We start from the raw sequence: 17,717 nt of genomic DNA on the forward strand, positions 1-17,717 counted from the left end.
GGTGTGAGCTACCATACCTGCACCTCCTTAACTATTTTTTATTTTATTTTTTTGAGATAGGGTCTTGCCTTGTCACCCAGACTGGAGTGCAGTGGCATGATCTCGGCTCACTGCAACCTCCTCCTGCTGGGCTCAAGCGATTCTCCTGCCTCAGCCTCCCAAGTAGCTGGGACTACAGGTGCGTGCCACCACACCCAGCTAATTTTTGTATTTTTTGTAGAGCTGGGGTTTCACTATGTTGCCCAGGCTCATCTCAAACTCCTGGGCTCAAGTGATCCACCTGCCTCAGCCTCCCAAAGTGCTGGGATTACAGGCGTGAGCCACTGTGCCTGGCCCCCTCCTTAACTTTAAAAGTACAAGCTAATAAGCATTAAGGAAGAGAATGTCTAGATTAGTACAAATAATGCAAGGTAATCAGTGCCCTATTAAGAGTTGCCCAAAATTGCAGTGTAATGTAATATACCTGTAAAATTTGTCAAATTGATGATGAAGGTTAAAGTTGGTTAGAGTAGAGGTAGGGGATGTCTCAGAGGACCATACTGGTACTGTCAGTCAAACCATGGCAAGGATTATTTTTTTCTTCCTGGTAGTCATCTTAATTGATGTATAGTATATCTGCTGTTAGCTGCTACAACCTCCCTGACAAAGCACAGATCATGATAGTAAACTATGTTCATTCTCTGCCAATTCCTCCTCAGTGTTGGAAACAGAAGCCCAGTAGTGAAAGCTACAGCTGCCAGATACTTGCAGTGGAATCACAGGAGCAATCAGAGTTCTTTATAAATGGCAGTAACAACTCACTTGACTTTCCTTCACCTGACACTGTCACCTATCACAACATTGGCCATCAAACTGGTAGAACAACCAATCCTCTGATTTGGTTTCCTAGGGAAAGCAGTTGTTCAGCTCAATGTTTTGTTAACATCAAGGCTCTTATTCTCACATTTGACACCAAACACCTCAGTCATTTTGCTTGCACCAGGGTTGGTACAAGAAGGCATGGTCCTTCTTGGGTGGGTATTTGGCATTGTCGCAAATACTCATTTAGAGAAAACCAACTCTGAAACTCTCAAACTAGTATCTAGTAAAGGAAGAGATTCAGTTCTATCAGGCAATATATTATTCAATCAAGAATGATGCTGTAAGTATAGATTCACCAGTATAAACATATTACCAAAAGCTTGGATTTTTATTTTTATTTTATTCATTTTATTTTTGAGATGGAGCTTCACTCTTGTTGCCCAGGCTGGAGTGCAATGTCACGATCTTAGCTCACTGCAACCTCTGCCTCCCGGGTTCAAGCGATTCTCCTGCCTCGGCCTCCCAAGTAGCTGGGATTACAGGCATGTGCCACCACATCCGGCTTTTCTTTCTTTTTTTTTTTTTTTAAGTAGAGACAGGGTTTCTCCATGTTGGTCAGGCTAGTCTCGAACTCCCTGGGTGAACCGCCCGCCTGGGCCTCCCAAAGTGCTGGGATTACAGGCGTGAGCCACCGCGCCTGCCTTATTTATTTTTAAATTAATTATTTTTTTGAGAGGGAGTCTTACTCTGCCGCCCAGGCTGGAGTGCAGTGGCGCGAGCTCAGCTCACTGCAACCTCCGCCTCCTGGGTTCAAGTAGATTCTCCCACCTCAGCCTCCTGAGTAGCTGGGATTACAGGCGTGCACCACCACACTGGCTAATTTTTCTATTTTTAGCAGAGATGGGGTTTTGCCATGTGGGCCAGGTTGGTCTTCATCTCCTGACCTCAGGTAATCCACCTGCCGTGGCAAGTGTTGGGATTACAGGCATGAGGTACTGTGCCTGGCCCACTGGCTTTTATTTAATGACTTGCTAGAAAACAAAAACAAAAAACATTAGCACTTACATGTGGCTCCGTGATGTCTTTCTGGTAATTCTGGAAACTTTTTGGGTTATAGAATTTGAAGAATCTATTTAGAGCTATAGAACTCCTCTTAATCCTCCTCAAATTGTACTCAACAGATTTATTCCTTGCTCCCTAAAACCTATCCTTAGAAATTGCAAGTTAAGAATTCACCCACCACTGCCCACTGTTCCAAAAAGCTTTACTGAATCTCATTAATGAAAAGTAATGTAAAACTCTCCATAGGAGGCATTAACATACTTGTTTCTTCCAAACCTTCTGATTTCCACTAATATTTGTAACCAAAATATATTAGGAAAAAATAATTAAGCTTTAATGCTATTGCCTGGCCCCATCTAACTATGATCTTTTAATTGTGGAGACATGGCAGTTCCCTGGAAGACCACAGCCTTAGGAGACTAGCAAGCCTGGCTAGATCACTGGTTCTGATAGTTATTTTGCTGTATTAATTTACCTAACTTTTCTGAGTCTGCGTTCTCATCTGTAAAATGGGTGTATGACTTATGATAGGGAGCTACTTGAAAGACAAAACATCTGACACAGAAAAGGCTAGATTAAAAACCTTTAGAGACCCAAAGCAGCAGGGCTATTGTGCCCAAATCACTCAAGGTATTCGTAGGAAAGAACACAAACTGAGGAAGGTTTAATAAAGGACTATTTACAAAGACATGGACAGAGTACATGAAAATCAATGAAGAATAATGGCATAATCCAGGGCTGGTAACTGAGTTGACCAGGTTGGTCTCAAACTCCTGACCTCAGGTGATCTGTCTACCTCAGCCTCCCAAAGTGCTGGGATTACAGGCATGAGTGACTGCGCCCAGCTTGAGTCTTTTTTTTTTTTTGGAGACGGAATTTTGCTCTTGTTGCCCAGGCTGGAGTGCAATGGAGTCTCAGCTCACTGCAACCTCCACCTCCTGGGTTCAAGCGATTCACCTGCCTCAGCCTCCCGAGTAGCTGGAATTACAGGCATGCGCCACCACACCCAGCTAATTTTTGTATTTGTAGTAGAGACAGGGTTTCACCCTGTTGGCCAGGCTGGTCTTGAATTCCTGACCTCAGGTGATCTACCCATCTTGGCCTCCCACAGTGCTGGGATTACAGGCATGAGCCACCGCACCCCGCTCTCAAGTTCTCCTTCCTTTTCCTAGATGTGAAGGAGCGAAGAGTAGGAGCCAGAAGCTAGAGGGGGCTGCTTGATAAGAGCTGTGGTCTTTGGTAAAGGGACACAGACAGCCCATGTGACCTGGCAATGAGAAAGCCAGAGTACTCTGACCATCTTTTCCTCATGTCTTTCATCTTCTTTGGATATTACTAATTGGATAAACACAAGCTCAAGTCAGAGGGCAAGGGAGCCATTCATGCAGTCCATGTGGGTCAGCACCCACTGGGGTCCAGAGTGGGATGAAGAGGGGTTCTGAAAGGCAAATGGAAGACATCCAGTATAATCTCTCCCTGAATGTAATTCAAACTACTTATTACACAGAAAAATCGTGTGTATGCTGAAAGTAAAATAACCTGTTTCCAGAATTTCTGATTGTAAAATTCTGAGTTCTTCTATTAAAACTGCATTTTTCTCAGTCTTTTTGGTGCCCCTGCTTCACTGGTGCCTTAAGCACATTTGGAGAGCCTGAGGGCAGCCCTGAGCATGGTGCCTGGACTAGGGTGCCTCAAAAGTAGGGACTGAGGAAGTCTCAAGTTCATTCCTGAATGCTGACTCTAAGAGTCTCCGAGAGAGTTTTGAGAATGTAGAACTGATTTAGAATGAATCTCAGGATTTTTCTGTTAGGATCTATAGATTAGGAATTAAGGAACTGGATTTTCTTGAATTTGAAAAATCCTATGATAGTATAACTTTGCATAAGCCTACTGAATAATAGGAAAGTTTTTAGTTTCTTATCAAAGAGAATAAAGTGAATCAGGACATCAATTTCACATTGACATTTTTATTAACGCCAACTGTTTTTTAATTATTATTTTTTTAAAACAATAGCACAAAAATGTTTCAAGGAAGCAGTCTCACAATCTGATGACCTTCTGAAATACAGTTAAGCCACACCAAATATGAATTTATGTTAATAACACAAAAAAAATTTTAAGAAAAAAAGAAAAAGGTAGGGAAAGAGGAAGGGAATGAGATTTAGATTTAAAACTCATTGGATTAAATAGGTGAGGCTTGTTAGTAGGATATACTGTTGAAGCAAACAGTGGCACACACAGGCTTATAGTCTGTTTTTTAAACCAGTTACCACTAATGTAGAAGCCCTGCAGCAGTTACCACTGACTTCTTGCACACATAAAATGAACCAGGAGAAACCAGTGTTGACACTGTTATGAAGAGGTTCAATAGTTGGCTTGTCAGACAACTAACACCATTTTTAGCAGAATAACTCATTCAGAAAGGCCTGGCTGAAGATCTTTTTATTTCTATTGTCTCACCTGTGTGAATTTCAGGGTTCTTATAAGTCATCTTTAAAAAGAAAGAAAAAATAATGTGTATCAGTTTCTCTTATTTAACGTGGCTATGAAAGATGTTTCCTTATTATTTCTTTATCTCTAAGAAGGACACTGGGGAATGGGGGTTGGGGTGGAACTAAAGGGAGGAAAAAAACCAGAACAGGGTAGGTTTTTTAACTTTTTTTTTTTTTTTTTTTTGGCCAAGGGGTCACAAAGAAGGGAAGGCAAGGAGGAAAACTACAATCCTTGGTTCAGATTGAGTTATGCAGGAAAATATATCTTCCTGGCCAGTCCCCATGCCAAAAAAAAAAAAAAAAAAGCCACTTGGAATTATGCACTGACTCCAACTATGTTATGCCAGCTATCAGCCTTTTGTGTTTAACCATTCCCAGAAATGGATGCCACCCTTGACTTATAGGCTGCTTGCAGAAACCACTTCACAAAAATCCTCTTCACGAAGAAGCCTCTAGTTTCCTTTTGGTAAGTTATAAAAACAGAACATCTGTCATTAACAGTAGAGTGTTAAATACTTTTAACCACTGACAAGGCTTCAGAAAGTTTCACAGTTTCGTTATGCTCTATTTTATTACTATCATATTTACATTTTTATTTTTTATTTATTTTTTGCTGAATTGCTGATTTTCCTTTTTCAATAGAATTTAATTCTGGAGTGTGAGCAGGAACCAGTTAACTACATTCATTGTCCAACCCCCACTGGTTTGAAAGAAGACTCCAAATTCTTGGCATATGAATCAGCTGTTCGATAGCTCCACCTTATCCCTGCAGCGAAGCAGCAGAACCGCCAATGGCGGCACCTCAGGATTCACACTGTAGGTAGTGAGGCCTTCCGCTGAAGGAGGTACTGGTGGATGCTCTCAGCATCTCGCTTTAGCCAAGCAGCATTCAGCAGAATATTTTCACAACACTGCTGGATGGTACGCTCAGCTGAAGGAGCTGGGTGACTCTCGAAGAAAGCCTGGTATAAAACAACCAAGAATGCAGGATCATTACTAGCAATAAGAAGTTAATATTACAGGTTATGAAAAAATAACCACTGGTCTATATGAAGGATGCATAACCTTCAGGCATGAGAATTTACCACTGCCACCCTCAGGCTAAAAGAAAACAAGCAACTGCATATAGGAATTCTCCCCTTAAATATTATATGCTTAACAGCCTCATCAAAAGTTAATAAAGAGACAGAACCTACTGCTTTTCTTTTAGGCTAATTGTGTAGTGGTAAATATAGTCTTTGGACTGAAGACTTGGAACTTGAATCTAGGCTTTGTCATGTACTGGCTTGTGAATGAGAAAATTAACTGTTCTAAGTCTCAGTTTTTTCAACTATGAGAAAATATTTACTCCAGAAGATTAAAGAGACAATCCATATAAACATTTGACAAAACACCTAGCACAGAGTACTTAAGGATTCAACACATTTTGGCTGCTTCAAATAAAGATTAATTTGTAAGAGATGATAATACAAAGAAGTTTAAATTGCTGCTGTGCCCTAATAATTTAACATCCCAGAGTCTTTTTTCTTTTTTTTTTGAGATAGGGTCTCACTCTGTTGCCCAGGCTAGAGTGCAATGAAGCGATCATGGCTCATCGCAGCCTCAACCTCCTGGGCTCAAGTACATCTCCCACCTTAGTTTCCTGGGTAGCTGGGACCACAGGCATGCACTCCCAGGCCTAATTTATTTTTCCTTTTTGTAGAGATGGGGTCCTAGCATGTTGCCCAGACTGGTCTTGAACTCTTGAGCTCAAGCAATCCTCCCACCTCACCCTCCCAAAATGCTAGAATTACAGGAATCCAACATTTTTAATACAGTAAAACAATTTCTAAGTTTATAATTTATCACAATGCTTAATGATTAAAAGTTGAATAAACTTTTCTAATGGTTTCACAGAAAACAAAGCAACTCTTAAACACCAACTGGCAAAATGATGGGGCTTTTCCTTTGAATTAGTCACCACAGGAGTGAAAGACAGAATGACTAATCCATCTGATTAAACATAGACCTTTTAGAAATCAATAACCTTATTTACAGAGATGACAATTGCTACTGTTCCAAGACTCCTAAACATGGTTCAGTTCTCAGGGCCTCAAGTCTTTTTCCCTTCCATCTCAGTAAGTAGTACCAACATTTACACACCAGAAACCTGGGGATTATCCTGGCTCGTTTTATGCTCACAACAGAGAAGCCAATCAATAAATATTGTTGAACTAATGGTTAACAAATTCAAGCCCCTGAATCTCCTTCATTACTCTGTCTCCTCCACTACTGCCACGACCCTACTGTAAGCTATTCTATCATTCTTGCTGGGAGAGTTAGCTTCCCAACATCTTCTCTTCCTCATTCCAAACTATTATCTACATTGCAGCCAGACTGAAATTTTTATAACACAAATCAGATCAAGTCACTGCCTTGTTTATAAACCATCTGAAGGCTTTCCATCATTTTTAGGAAATTTTTTTTTTTTCTTTTTGAGACAGAGTCTCACTCTGTCACCCAGGCTGGAGTGCAACGGCATGATCTCAGCTCACTGCAACCTCTGCCTCCCGGGCTCAAGTGATTCTCCTGCCTCAGCCTCCCGAGTAGCTGGGATTACAGGTGTGCACTACTGTGTCCAGCTAATTTGGAGTTTCACCATGTTGCCCAGGCTGGTCTTCAACTCCTGACCTCAGGTGATCCACCCACCTCGGCCTCCCAAAGTGCTGAGATTACAGGTGTGAGCTACCATGCCCAGCCATTTTTAGGAAATTCTTACGGCCCTGCATGATGTCTTTCTCTAAACAAAAACACAGAGATGCTACAGTACATTATCCCAACACTATAATTACAATCAGGTTATTGTTTTTACTTACTAGATTGAAAAGTGAAGAGTAAACAGTGTTTTCCTTACCTTAACCTCTCCAGCCATTTTATCAACTGCAAATCCCTCAACTGATAGCTGTAAAACAATGGTTTTAAATAGTAAGTGAAACTAAAAGAGGCTGGGAACAAACTTCCATTTACCCTAAAAACAAATCATTATGTTCTCTGCCAACTTCAGTCTGTTATAAAGGATGTGTGATGGGAGATGGAGAAGTCCTTAAATAAAGCCAGTAACTATTTAAGGAAACTCTTTTTTTTTTTTGAGACGGAGTTTCACACTCATTGCCCAGGCTGGAGTACAATAGCCTCATCTCACCACAACCTCCACCTACCAGGTTCAAGCAATTTTCCTGCCTCAGCCTCCCAAGCAGCTGGGATTACAGGTGCCCGCCACCACGCTTGGCTAATTTTTGTATTTTTAGTAGGGACAGGGTTTCACCATGTTGGCCAGGCTGGTCTCGAACTCCCGACCTCAGGTGATCCATCCACCTTGGCCTCCCAAAGTGCTGGGATTACAGGCGTGAGCCACTGTGCCTGGCCATAGGAAACTTTTAAAGAGCAAAGACCACAATGTATGGGTGTAGTGAATCATGGATGTCACTCAATAATATCCATGATTAGCAAGCTACTCAAAATTTTTCACATACCTTTATTAGTCTGGATATTAAGAATCCTCCCTGGTATCGGTTATAAAGTTCTTCCCAATTGTCCTTTATGAATTTCCAAGCAGCTTTCCTTCCATGCTTGCTGCCTCCAGCTACTCCACCAATTACCGATACAGTGTCCTGTGGACGTACCTCTTCCTAAAAAAAGAAAGAGCTAAAAGTCTAGTGTACCAAAAACATATCCTGGTACCAGAAAGTGCAACATACTGTTGACACTGAAGTAATCACACTGAAGACACTTATTCCTTGTTTTAGGAATAACTGGCACCAGAAGTTCTCAGCAAAGAGGATAATGTTTAACCTAAAGATCAACCAAAATAAGAATGAGGTACTGAGACAGGTTCAGACAGACAGACTGCTCAACAGATACTTGCTTAGGAGCCTATAGGTTTAAGAAAGGAAGAGACACAAAGTAAGCAAAGGCATAAGCCAGTTTCCCAGTTTTCAAGAATCCCTGTCCTCACAGTTTCCATTCTGGAGAGAGAATTCTGATTCTCGCCACTAGTGGGAGAAAAACAGAAGTCAGTAACAAAAACTCAAGCCAGTTGATCTGGAAAAGGAAGCTTTAGTTAGGGTTAAGGCAGCTCAAGAGGATCAGAGCTGAATCAGAGACACTTGTCACAGATGGCTAATGATTCACTCTAAATGCAGTTTTCACTATAACTTACTGAAAGTGCAAACGTGAGGACTTTTTGAATCAGGTCAGGCAAAAGAGTAGCGCCAAGGACTCTTTCGATTCGGTTTTTCTCTTCTTGCATATCTGCTTGTTTATGAAGCTACAGGAAAAAAGATAAAGATTGGAATAGTTAACTCTCCCTTGGATGTTCTGTATATAATTACATGAGCTTCTTCCCCAATAAGGTAAAACTTAGGTTCTATATTCTCACTAGGTAAGAATGGCAGAACATTACATTAACAAAAGAGAATACTTTTCAAGATGCTTTGGGCTGGGTGCAGTGGCTCACACCTGTGATCCCAGCACTTTGGGAGGCCGAGGCGGGTGGATCACCTCAGGTCAAGAGTTCGAGATCAGCCTGGCCAACATGGTGAAACCCCATTTCTACTAAAAATACAAAAAAAAATTAGCTGGGTGTGGTGGTGCCCACCTGTAATCCCAGCTACTCGGGAGGCCGAGGCGGGAGAATTGCTTGAACCTGGGAAGTTGCAGTGAGCCGAAATCGTGCCACTGCACTCCAGCCTGGGCAAGAGCATGAGACTCTGTCTCAAAAAAAAAAGAGAAAAAAAATGATGCTTTGGCACTAAATTTGTCATCTGTTGTTACACTAAGTAAATCACTAGATGTAAATGCTCACCAGATGAACTGCCTGTCATTAGTTCAGACTAGTTTAACATCAAGATCTAACAGGTAAAATCTATCATAGCCAAAAATTCTTTATATTATTGATATCTGGCTAATGTTCTGTGTTAAAAGAACAAACTAATCATTAGTAATCTTATACCAGTTCATCAAATTAATTTATAATAGTGAAAAACTGAAAATGAATACTGTAAGTACTTATAAAAATGCATTATTTAAAGTTATATTTTAAGAATATCTCATGATACAAACATGTTCTTATATTTAAGTATATGTAAGAAAGTAGATAAAGGAGAATGATCCTAAATTTAAAAATATATATATATATATATATATATATGGCTGGGCACAGTGGTTCACGCCTGTAATCCTAACACTTTGGAATGCTGAGGTGGAGGTTGCAGTGAGCCCGTATTGTACCACTGCACTCCAGTCTGGACATCAGAGCAAGACTGTGTTTCCAAAAAAAAGGGGTGGGGGAGAACCCCTGGAAATACATCAAAATGGTAGTATTAATTAATGATGGTTTCTGATCAGTGGGATTATGCATCTTCACACTTTTTAACTGCAAAAGCAGCACATACTGAATGCAGAATATCTGAAAGACAGAGAAGCATAAAGAAAAAAATAAAATTACTACTATATGTACATTATCAAATCTGGAATGAGAGCATGTTATACATGCTGTTTTTGCTACCTGCTTTTTAAATTACAGGTAAGTTTTATTTTCCTCTTTACACTTTTCTAGTCTCTAAATCTTCCATAGTAAATATATAAAATATTTTTTTCATAATCAGAAACAAAATGTTATAATTCTTAAAAATTAGAACTATAAATGTATAAGAGCTATGTCTCCAAGACAATTTAGACTCTTTTGATCTTTTCTACCCCTTAAGATTTAACACTGACCAGAGTGTCGTGTCTGGAGACCTCATCAAAGCTCTCAGTTTCTTCTTCCTTTCCTTTGGACACTTTTTTTTTTCCCAATAAACAATTTTATAAGAACTAGAGATGGGGTCTCGCCATGTTGACCAGGCTGGTCTCTCTCTCTCTCTTTTTTTTTTTTTTTTTTTTTTTTTGAGATGGAGTCTCGCTCTGTTGCCCACGCTGGAGTGCAATGGTGTAAGCTCACTACAACCACACCTAGCTAATTTTTCTATTTTTAGTAGAGCCGGAGTTTCTCCATGTTGCCCAGGCTGGTCTCGAACTCCTGGCCCCAAGTGATCCTCCCATCTCGGCCTCCCAAAGTGCTGGGATTACAGGCATGAACCACACCAAGCCTGGCCCCTTTCGACTCTTGAGAAGCAGTGCAGTAAAACAGAAAGGACCTTGGGAGATCTGGATTCTACTCCCAGTTTAGCCTCTAGCTGTGTGATCTTGACTAAGTCCTTAATCCCTCTGGGTCTCAGTTTCCCCATGTGTAAAATGATGTGGGTGGACAGATAATTTCTAAAGCCCTTTTCAGCTCCAATATTCAAGGTGTGAACCTCTGGCTTTCAGGAAGCATCCTCCAAAGAGAACCTGTTATTCGAGTCCACTAGATGGCACTCTAACACCATATTTCAAATATACTTTGAATTAATGTTTTTTAACCCTGCCACATTATTCCTAAATTACCATCATAAGACAACCCTCCTCATCTCTTACCAAATGGCTTCTTGAAGAACCATGATTCAGCCTTCATTAGAGCTATTTCCATAGTGAAGCTGATTATCGTGAACTCCCTTGTGTTAAATAAATGCAAACTCTTAATAAATACACATACTCGTGGAAAATCTTAAAAGTGCCATGACATGAAAATGTCAAAGTATCTGCCATGAAATTTTCAGAACCCCTATTTTTTTCCATATCATCGTGGAATAGATGAAAAAAATATCAAATATCCCATTTCATACATATCATTTATAGTACACAGGTTCACAGAATATTAAGACTGAGAAGGGACCTAATGGTCAGGTGGAAGGTAAACCCAAACTTTATTTTTTTTAGGGTCTTTTTTTAGACAGGGTCTTGCTCTGTCACCCGGGATGGAGTTCAGTAGTGCAGTCATAGCTCACTGCAGGCTTGAACTCCTGGGCTCAAGAGCTCCTCCTGCCTCGGCCTCCTGAGAAGCTGGAACTACAGGTGCATGCCACCATGTCCAGCTCTCCCAAATATAACTCTTATATTCTTAGAAAGTAGGCCAGGCATGGTGGCTCACGCCTATAATCCTAGCACTTTGGGAGGCTGAGGTGGGCGGATCACAAGGTCAGGAGTTCGAGGCTAGCCTGGTCAATATGGTGAAACCCCGTCTCTACTAAAAATACAGAAATTAGCTGGGTGTGGTGGCAGGTGCCTGTAGTCCCAGCTACTCGGGAGGCTGAGGCAGGAGAATCACATGAACCCAGGAGGCAGAGGTTGAAGTCAGCCGAGATCATGCCACTACACTCCAGCCTGGGCAACAAAGTAAGACTCCGTCTCAAAAAAAAGAAAGTAAACCTATTACAACATGGGTAAAGCAGTACATTTTGAGGCACAGTTTCTTAAAGTTTATCTTTTCAGACATCCTAATCATTTTTCAGAGGATTTGTTTAAAACCAAAATATCAGAATTTAGATCTGCAATTATGATCATTAGAGCTATTTCTACAATGAAGCTGATTATCATGAACTCCCTTGAAGTCAGAAGAGTGTTGTTAATCCATGAAAGGTAGAGATAGTAAAGCACATCCCACTCCTGTCCTAAGCGTGGATCTTTTAACAAATGGGTTTTTAGGCACGTTGTGCACATTTTATTTAATGATTAAAAAGTAGATTCGGCTACCGGCCGGGCGCGGTGGCTCAAGCCTGTAATCCCAGCACTTTGGGAGGCCGAGACGGGCGGATTACGAGGTCAGGAGATCGAGACCATCCTGGCTAACACGGTGAAACCCCGTCTCTACTAAAAAATACAAAAAAAAACTAGCCGGGCGAGGTGGCGGGCGCCTGTAGTCCCAGCTACTCGGGAGGCTGAGGCAGGAGAATGGCGTAAGCCTGGGAGGCAGAGCTTGCAGTGAGCTGAGATCCGGCCACTGCACTCCAGCCTGGGCGACAGAGCGAGACTCCTTCTCAAAAAAAAAAATAAAAAATAATAAAAAAGTAGATTCGGCTACCTCCACTTCTCATGTAGCCAGTACACTCAAGCCATTTCCTTATAGACCGGTAACTATGGATAGGGACTGGAGATAGCATTTGCTTCACAGTACTACTGTTGATTCAAAGTTTCAAACAGATTGCTGCCATTATGAGGATATGGAAAGTTTTATCTATATTTTGTCTAAGTCAGAGTTTAATTATATGCTAACTACCCTGGGAAAACTAGAGAGGCTATGAAGGCAGGTGAATTAATTTCTTGTCTATTAATAAAGGACCCCGGCATAGCTCAAATGCTTGAGACACTTGATCATCATCTGTCTATCCCTTTTCTAAGCACAAAAACAAACCTCCTAAGCACAGAACCTAAGCACAGAAACAAGCCTTTTGCTTACAACGGGCAGAACCCCAAGTTTACATTGAAGATAAAATTTAAAGAAAGTGACTTGTTAATCAAAACGAACATTATTTCAGTGTTAAAATTTCAGCTGGGCACAGTAGCTCATGCCTGTAATCCCAGCACTTTGGGAGGCTGAGGTGGGTATATCACTTGACCCCAGGAGTTTGAGACCAGCCTGGGCATGGTGAAACCTTGTCTCTACAAAAAACACAAAAATTAGCTGGGTGTGGTTATCACACTCCTATAGTTCCAGCTACTTGGAAGGCTGAGGCAGGAGGATCACTTGAGCCTGGAAGGCTGATGCTGCAGTGATCCATGATTATGTCACTTTAGCCTAGGTGACAGAGTGAGACCCTGTCTCAAAAAAAAAAAAAAAAAAAAAAAAGATTTCAGATGTATAAAGTTAGTAAAAAAGGTAGGGAAAAGTAAGATGTCTTTGGCATCATACTGATAATACTGATATAACAACATATATAGACATATAATTCTCTCAGTTTTAAAATACTTGCATGTCTACAATATGCATTTTTCTTTTCTAGGACTTTTTTTTTTTTTTAAAAAAAAAAACCATTTAGAGGTGTACTGTGTGTCTATCCAAGTTCAAAAGCAGGAAATGGGAGTCTTCTCAAATATACTTACTTTTAACATAATGTCTAAAGTAGTGCCATCACCATGCTTTAAAACAGTCAGATAGACCTACAAGAGAATACAGGGACAAAAAATAATTCATTTGATTAAATATACCTTGTTTCAAGTATTCTAATACTAAGAAAAGACAGAAAGCCAGTAAACAATATTGTAAATGTTGGCCGGCTGCGGTGACTCGCGCCTGTAATCCCTGCACTTTGGGAGGCCGAGGCAGGCGGATCACCTGAGGTCAGCAGTTTGAGGACAGCCTGGCCAACATGGCGAAACCCTGTCTGTACTAAAAATACAAAAATCAGCTGGGCATGGTAGCAGGCACCTGTACTCCCAGGTACTCAGGAGGCTGAGGCAGGGAGAACTGCTTGAACCCAGGAGGTGGAGGCTGCAGTGAGCCAAGATCGTGCCACTGCACTCCAGCCTGGGTAACAGAGTGAGACTCCGTCTCAAAAAAAAAAAGTAAATATTATAAATGTGGATATTACACACGAACTGTAGTTAAGGAGCTAGCAGTGCCTGTCAGCAACCAGAAAGGTAAATGGCATGTTGTACCAGCAGAGCACAGCAGCTATCATGGGTATGTGCACAGCTAATCACATTTCAGCACTGCAATGCTGACTGAGAAACTTTAAACAAATAAGAAGATGGCTATAAACCACTTAAATGGTATATATTAAAATAGAGTTAGATGTGGTTTGTGGGTCAGTTATTAGGTCAATTTTGGCACTTAAAAAAAGTTCCAAGCCGGGCATGGTGGCTCACACCTGTAATACCAGCACTTTGGGAGGCCAAGGCAGGTGGATCACCTGAGGTCAGGAGTTCGAGACCAGCCTGGCCAACATGGTGAAACCCTGTCTCTACTGAAAATACAAAAATTAGCCGGCCGTGGTGGCAGGTGCCTATAATCCCAATTAGCCAGGAGCCTGAGGCAAAAGAATCACTGGAACTGAGGGGACAGAGGCTGCAGTGAGCCAAGTAGCCACTGCACTCCAGCCTGGGCGACGGAGCAAGACTCCACCTCCAAAAAAAAAAAAAGTTCCATGCTTCACAAAATGATGTTACCTATAAGTTAAGGGAATTTATCATGAAAACCTACAGGACTCCTCAGATCAGCAGAGAGAATCTGTTTTCCTTCCACGTGGTCCTTAAACCGACGACGGGCTTCTTCTAACGTTGCCTTATGTCCTGCTTTTCCTAGTTTTCCCAGAACCAAGCCCCTCAGGAGTGCATCTAGATGACCTGATTTGAGAGGTAAAAGAAACATAAGACTACTTAAAAAGCCTATTTTTATAAATTTGTCATCTGGATATCTTATAATTGTGCTATACCAACTCTATGGTCTTGAACAAACACACTCAATTAACTTAATACCTGAGAGAATACTTGTTTTACGTTTATCAAATCGTAAGAGTGATATGCTAAACAGACTAGACAAGCAAATAAAGTTGCTGACTTTCTCTGCAGTCACAAATGCCAACTATCTGAATTTACTAAATGTTTACTCAGTCTAGTTAACTACTCTGCTAAGGATTATGTGTGAAAAGGACAGGCTTACATCATGTAGTTTTGACCTAAGGTTCAAAGAAAGATCACATATCGTACTAGTATGTTCTATGTATAATAAATTGAAATCTTAGATTTTAAAAATGAAAATCTGATGGGTCCATTCCTCCAAGACACACAAATAGCCAATAAGCACATAAAAAGATGTTTAACATCATTAGTCGTTAGGAAAATGCAAATCAAAACCACAATGAGATACCAATTCATACCCACTATGATGGCTATAATAAAAAAGATAATACCAAGTGTTGGCAAGGATGTGGAGAAATTGGAACCCTCAAACACTGCTGGTGGGAACACAATATGGTATAGCCACTTAGAAAATCAGTCTGGCAGTCCCTTAAAAGGTTAAACATACAGTTATGGTCAGGCACAGTAGCTCATGCCTATAATCTGAGCATTTCTGGATGCCAAGGCAAGAGGATCACTTGAGCCTAGGAGTTCAAGACCAGCCTGAGCAACACAGCAAGACCATTTCTACAAAAAACTTAATAATTAACCAAGCATGGTGGCATGTGTCTGTAGGCCTAGTTACACAGGAGGCTGGGGAGGGAGGATCGCTTGACTCCAGGAGGTTGAGGCTGCAAGGAGGTTGAAGCTGCAGTGAGCTATGATCACACTACTGTACTCCAGCCTGGGCACAGAGCAAGACCTTGTCTCTTTTTTCTTTTTTTTGAGATGCAGTCTCGCTCTGTTGCCCAAGCTGGAGTGCAGTGGCATGATCTCAGCTCACTGCAGCCTCTGCCTCCCAGGTTCAAGCAATTCTCCACCTCAGTCTCCCGAGTAGCTGGGAATACAGGGGTGTGCCACCACGCCTGGCTAATTTTTTGCATTTTTAGTAGAGACAGGGTTTTGCCATGTTGGCCAGGCTGGTCTCGAACTCCTGACCTCAGGTGATCCACCCAAGTTGGCCTCCCAAAGTGTTGGGATTACAGGCATGAGTCACTGCCACCCAGCCGATCATCTCTTAAAAAAAACAAAAGGAAAGACGAGTGGTGGCTCACACCTGTAATCTCAGCACTTTAGGAGACCGAGGCAGGTGGAACATGAAGTCAGGAGATCGAGACCATCCTGACCAACATGGTGAAACCCCATCTCTACTAAAATACAAAAAATTAGGTGTAGTGGCATGGACCTGTAGTCCCAGCTACTCGGAAGGCTGAGGCAGGGGAATCACTTGAACCCGGGAGGTGGAGGTTGCACTGAGCTGAAATCATGCCCACAGCACTCCAGCCTGGAGACAGAGTGAGACTCCGTCTCAAAAACAAAACAAAACAAAACAAAACAGTCATCATATGACTCAGCAATTTCGCTCTTAAGATATATATCGAAAATAAATGAAAGCATACGTCTACACAAAAACTTGTATACAAATGTGAATAGAATTCATAATAGCCGAAAAGTGGAACCAGTCCAAATGTCCATCAGTTAGTGGATAAATAAAATGTGCTATGTATCTACACAGTGGAATATTGTTCATTTGTAAAAAGGAATGAAAGGGGCTGGATGTGGTGGCTCCCGCCTGTAATCCCAGCACTTTGGGAGGCTAAAGCGGGCGGATCACCTGAGGTCAGGAGTTCAAGACCAGCCTGGCCAACATGGTGAAACCCCGTCTCTACTTAAAATACAAAAATTAGCTAGGCGTGGTGATGCAAGCCCGCAATCCCAGCTCCTCGGGAGCCTAAGGCAGGAGAATCTCTTGAGCCCAGGAAGTGGAGGTTGCAGTGAGCCGAGATTGCGCCACTGCACTCCAGCCTGGGCGATAGAGCGAGACTCTGTCTCTGAAAAAAAAAAAAGAATGAAAGGTCTGGGCGTGGTGGCTCACACCTGTAATCCCAGCACTTCGGGAGGCCAAGGCAGGCCGATAACGAGGTCAAGAGATAGAGACCATCCTGGCCAACATGGTGAAACCCCATCTCTACTAATAATACAAAAATTAGCTGGGTGTGGTGGTGCACACCTGTAGTCCCAGCTACTGGGGAGGCTGAGGCAGAAGAATTGCTTAAACCTGGGAAGCGGAGGTTGCAGTGAGCCGAGATCGCACCACTGCACTCCAGCCTGGCAACAAAGCAAGACTCCCTTACAAAAAAAAAAAAAAAAAAAGGAATGAAGGACTGATACATGCTACAACACAGATGAACCTTGAAAATATTATGCTAAGTGAAAGAAGCAGATATAAAAGGCCAAGTATTTTATGATTCTATCTATATGAAATGTTCAGAATAGGTAAACCCATGAAATATAAAGTAAATCTGTGGTTGCCAGGAAAGGGAGAGTGACTGCCGGTGGATACAAGGCTTTTTTTTGGTGGAGGGGGAGGGACTGAGAGTGGGGAAGGTGAAGAAATTGTTCTGGAAATATGGAGGTGATAGTTGCACAATCTTGTGAACATACTAACAAATACTGAATTGTATACTTTAAAAGGGTGAATTTTATGGTATGTGAATTATATCTCAAAAAAAGTTAACACCCAGGCAATAAATGATTGAGAAAAAAAAAACAACAGTTAACGACACACAAATCTGATGAATTGCAGCGGTACAATGGATAAATAAAATGTAGTATATTCATATGATGAAATACTACTTAGCAATAAAAAGCAATGAACAACCTGGATATATCTCAGAAACATTATGCTGAGTGAGAGAGGTAGGTTTAAGAACAGAACACACATTATATGATTCTATGTATATAAAATAGAAGAGATAAATATTAATGTAGGTGAAAGAAATCAGAATGGCATGTGCCTGTGTGGGGTGGGCAGGGGAGGCTCAAGTAGTAGGGACCAATTAGGAAGGA

At 41.4% G+C, this 17,717-nt stretch overlaps 1 protein-coding gene and 1 long non-coding RNA gene across 10 annotated transcripts in view; one reads left to right on the top strand and one right to left on the bottom strand.

Annotated features, from left to right (window-relative positions):
- LOC110741620 overlaps positions 1-5,137 on the top strand; it is a 28,290-nt gene extending 23,153 nt beyond the window's left edge. The window contains exon 3 of the long non-coding RNA XR_002518130.2: positions 4,998-5,137. This is a non-coding gene — a long non-coding RNA (uncharacterized LOC110741620). The remainder of the gene's footprint in view (positions 1-4,997) is intronic.
- The window catches only part of NPEPPS (aminopeptidase puromycin sensitive), a 107,145-nt gene continuing 93,238 nt past the window's right edge, over positions 3,811-17,717 (bottom strand). For 7 of the 9 annotated variants that reach the window (XM_021929134.2, XM_021929129.2, XM_021929128.2 and 4 more), the window contains 6 exons: positions 14,452-14,594; positions 13,353-13,409; positions 8,554-8,661; positions 7,868-8,023; positions 7,249-7,296; positions 3,811-5,317 (listed from right to left, as the gene is read on the bottom strand). In XM_021929134.2, the coding sequence (XP_021784826.1) occupies positions 5,165-5,317; positions 7,249-7,296; positions 7,868-8,023; positions 8,554-8,661; positions 13,353-13,409; positions 14,452-14,594 (665 nt within the window). In that variant the 3' untranslated portion in view covers positions 3,811-5,164. Of the gene's footprint in view, positions 5,318-7,248; positions 7,297-7,867; positions 8,024-8,553; positions 8,662-9,054; positions 9,802-13,352; positions 13,410-14,451; positions 14,595-17,717 lie in introns of those variants that run through there. The other 2 variants (XM_009190456.3, XM_021929130.2) reach the window with 2 other exon arrangements.

The sequence above is a fragment of the Papio anubis genome, chromosome 17 (assembly GCF_008728515.1).
Source record: "Papio anubis isolate 15944 chromosome 17, Panubis1.0, whole genome shotgun sequence".
Taxonomy (NCBI): domain Eukaryota; kingdom Metazoa; phylum Chordata; class Mammalia; order Primates; family Cercopithecidae; genus Papio; species Papio anubis.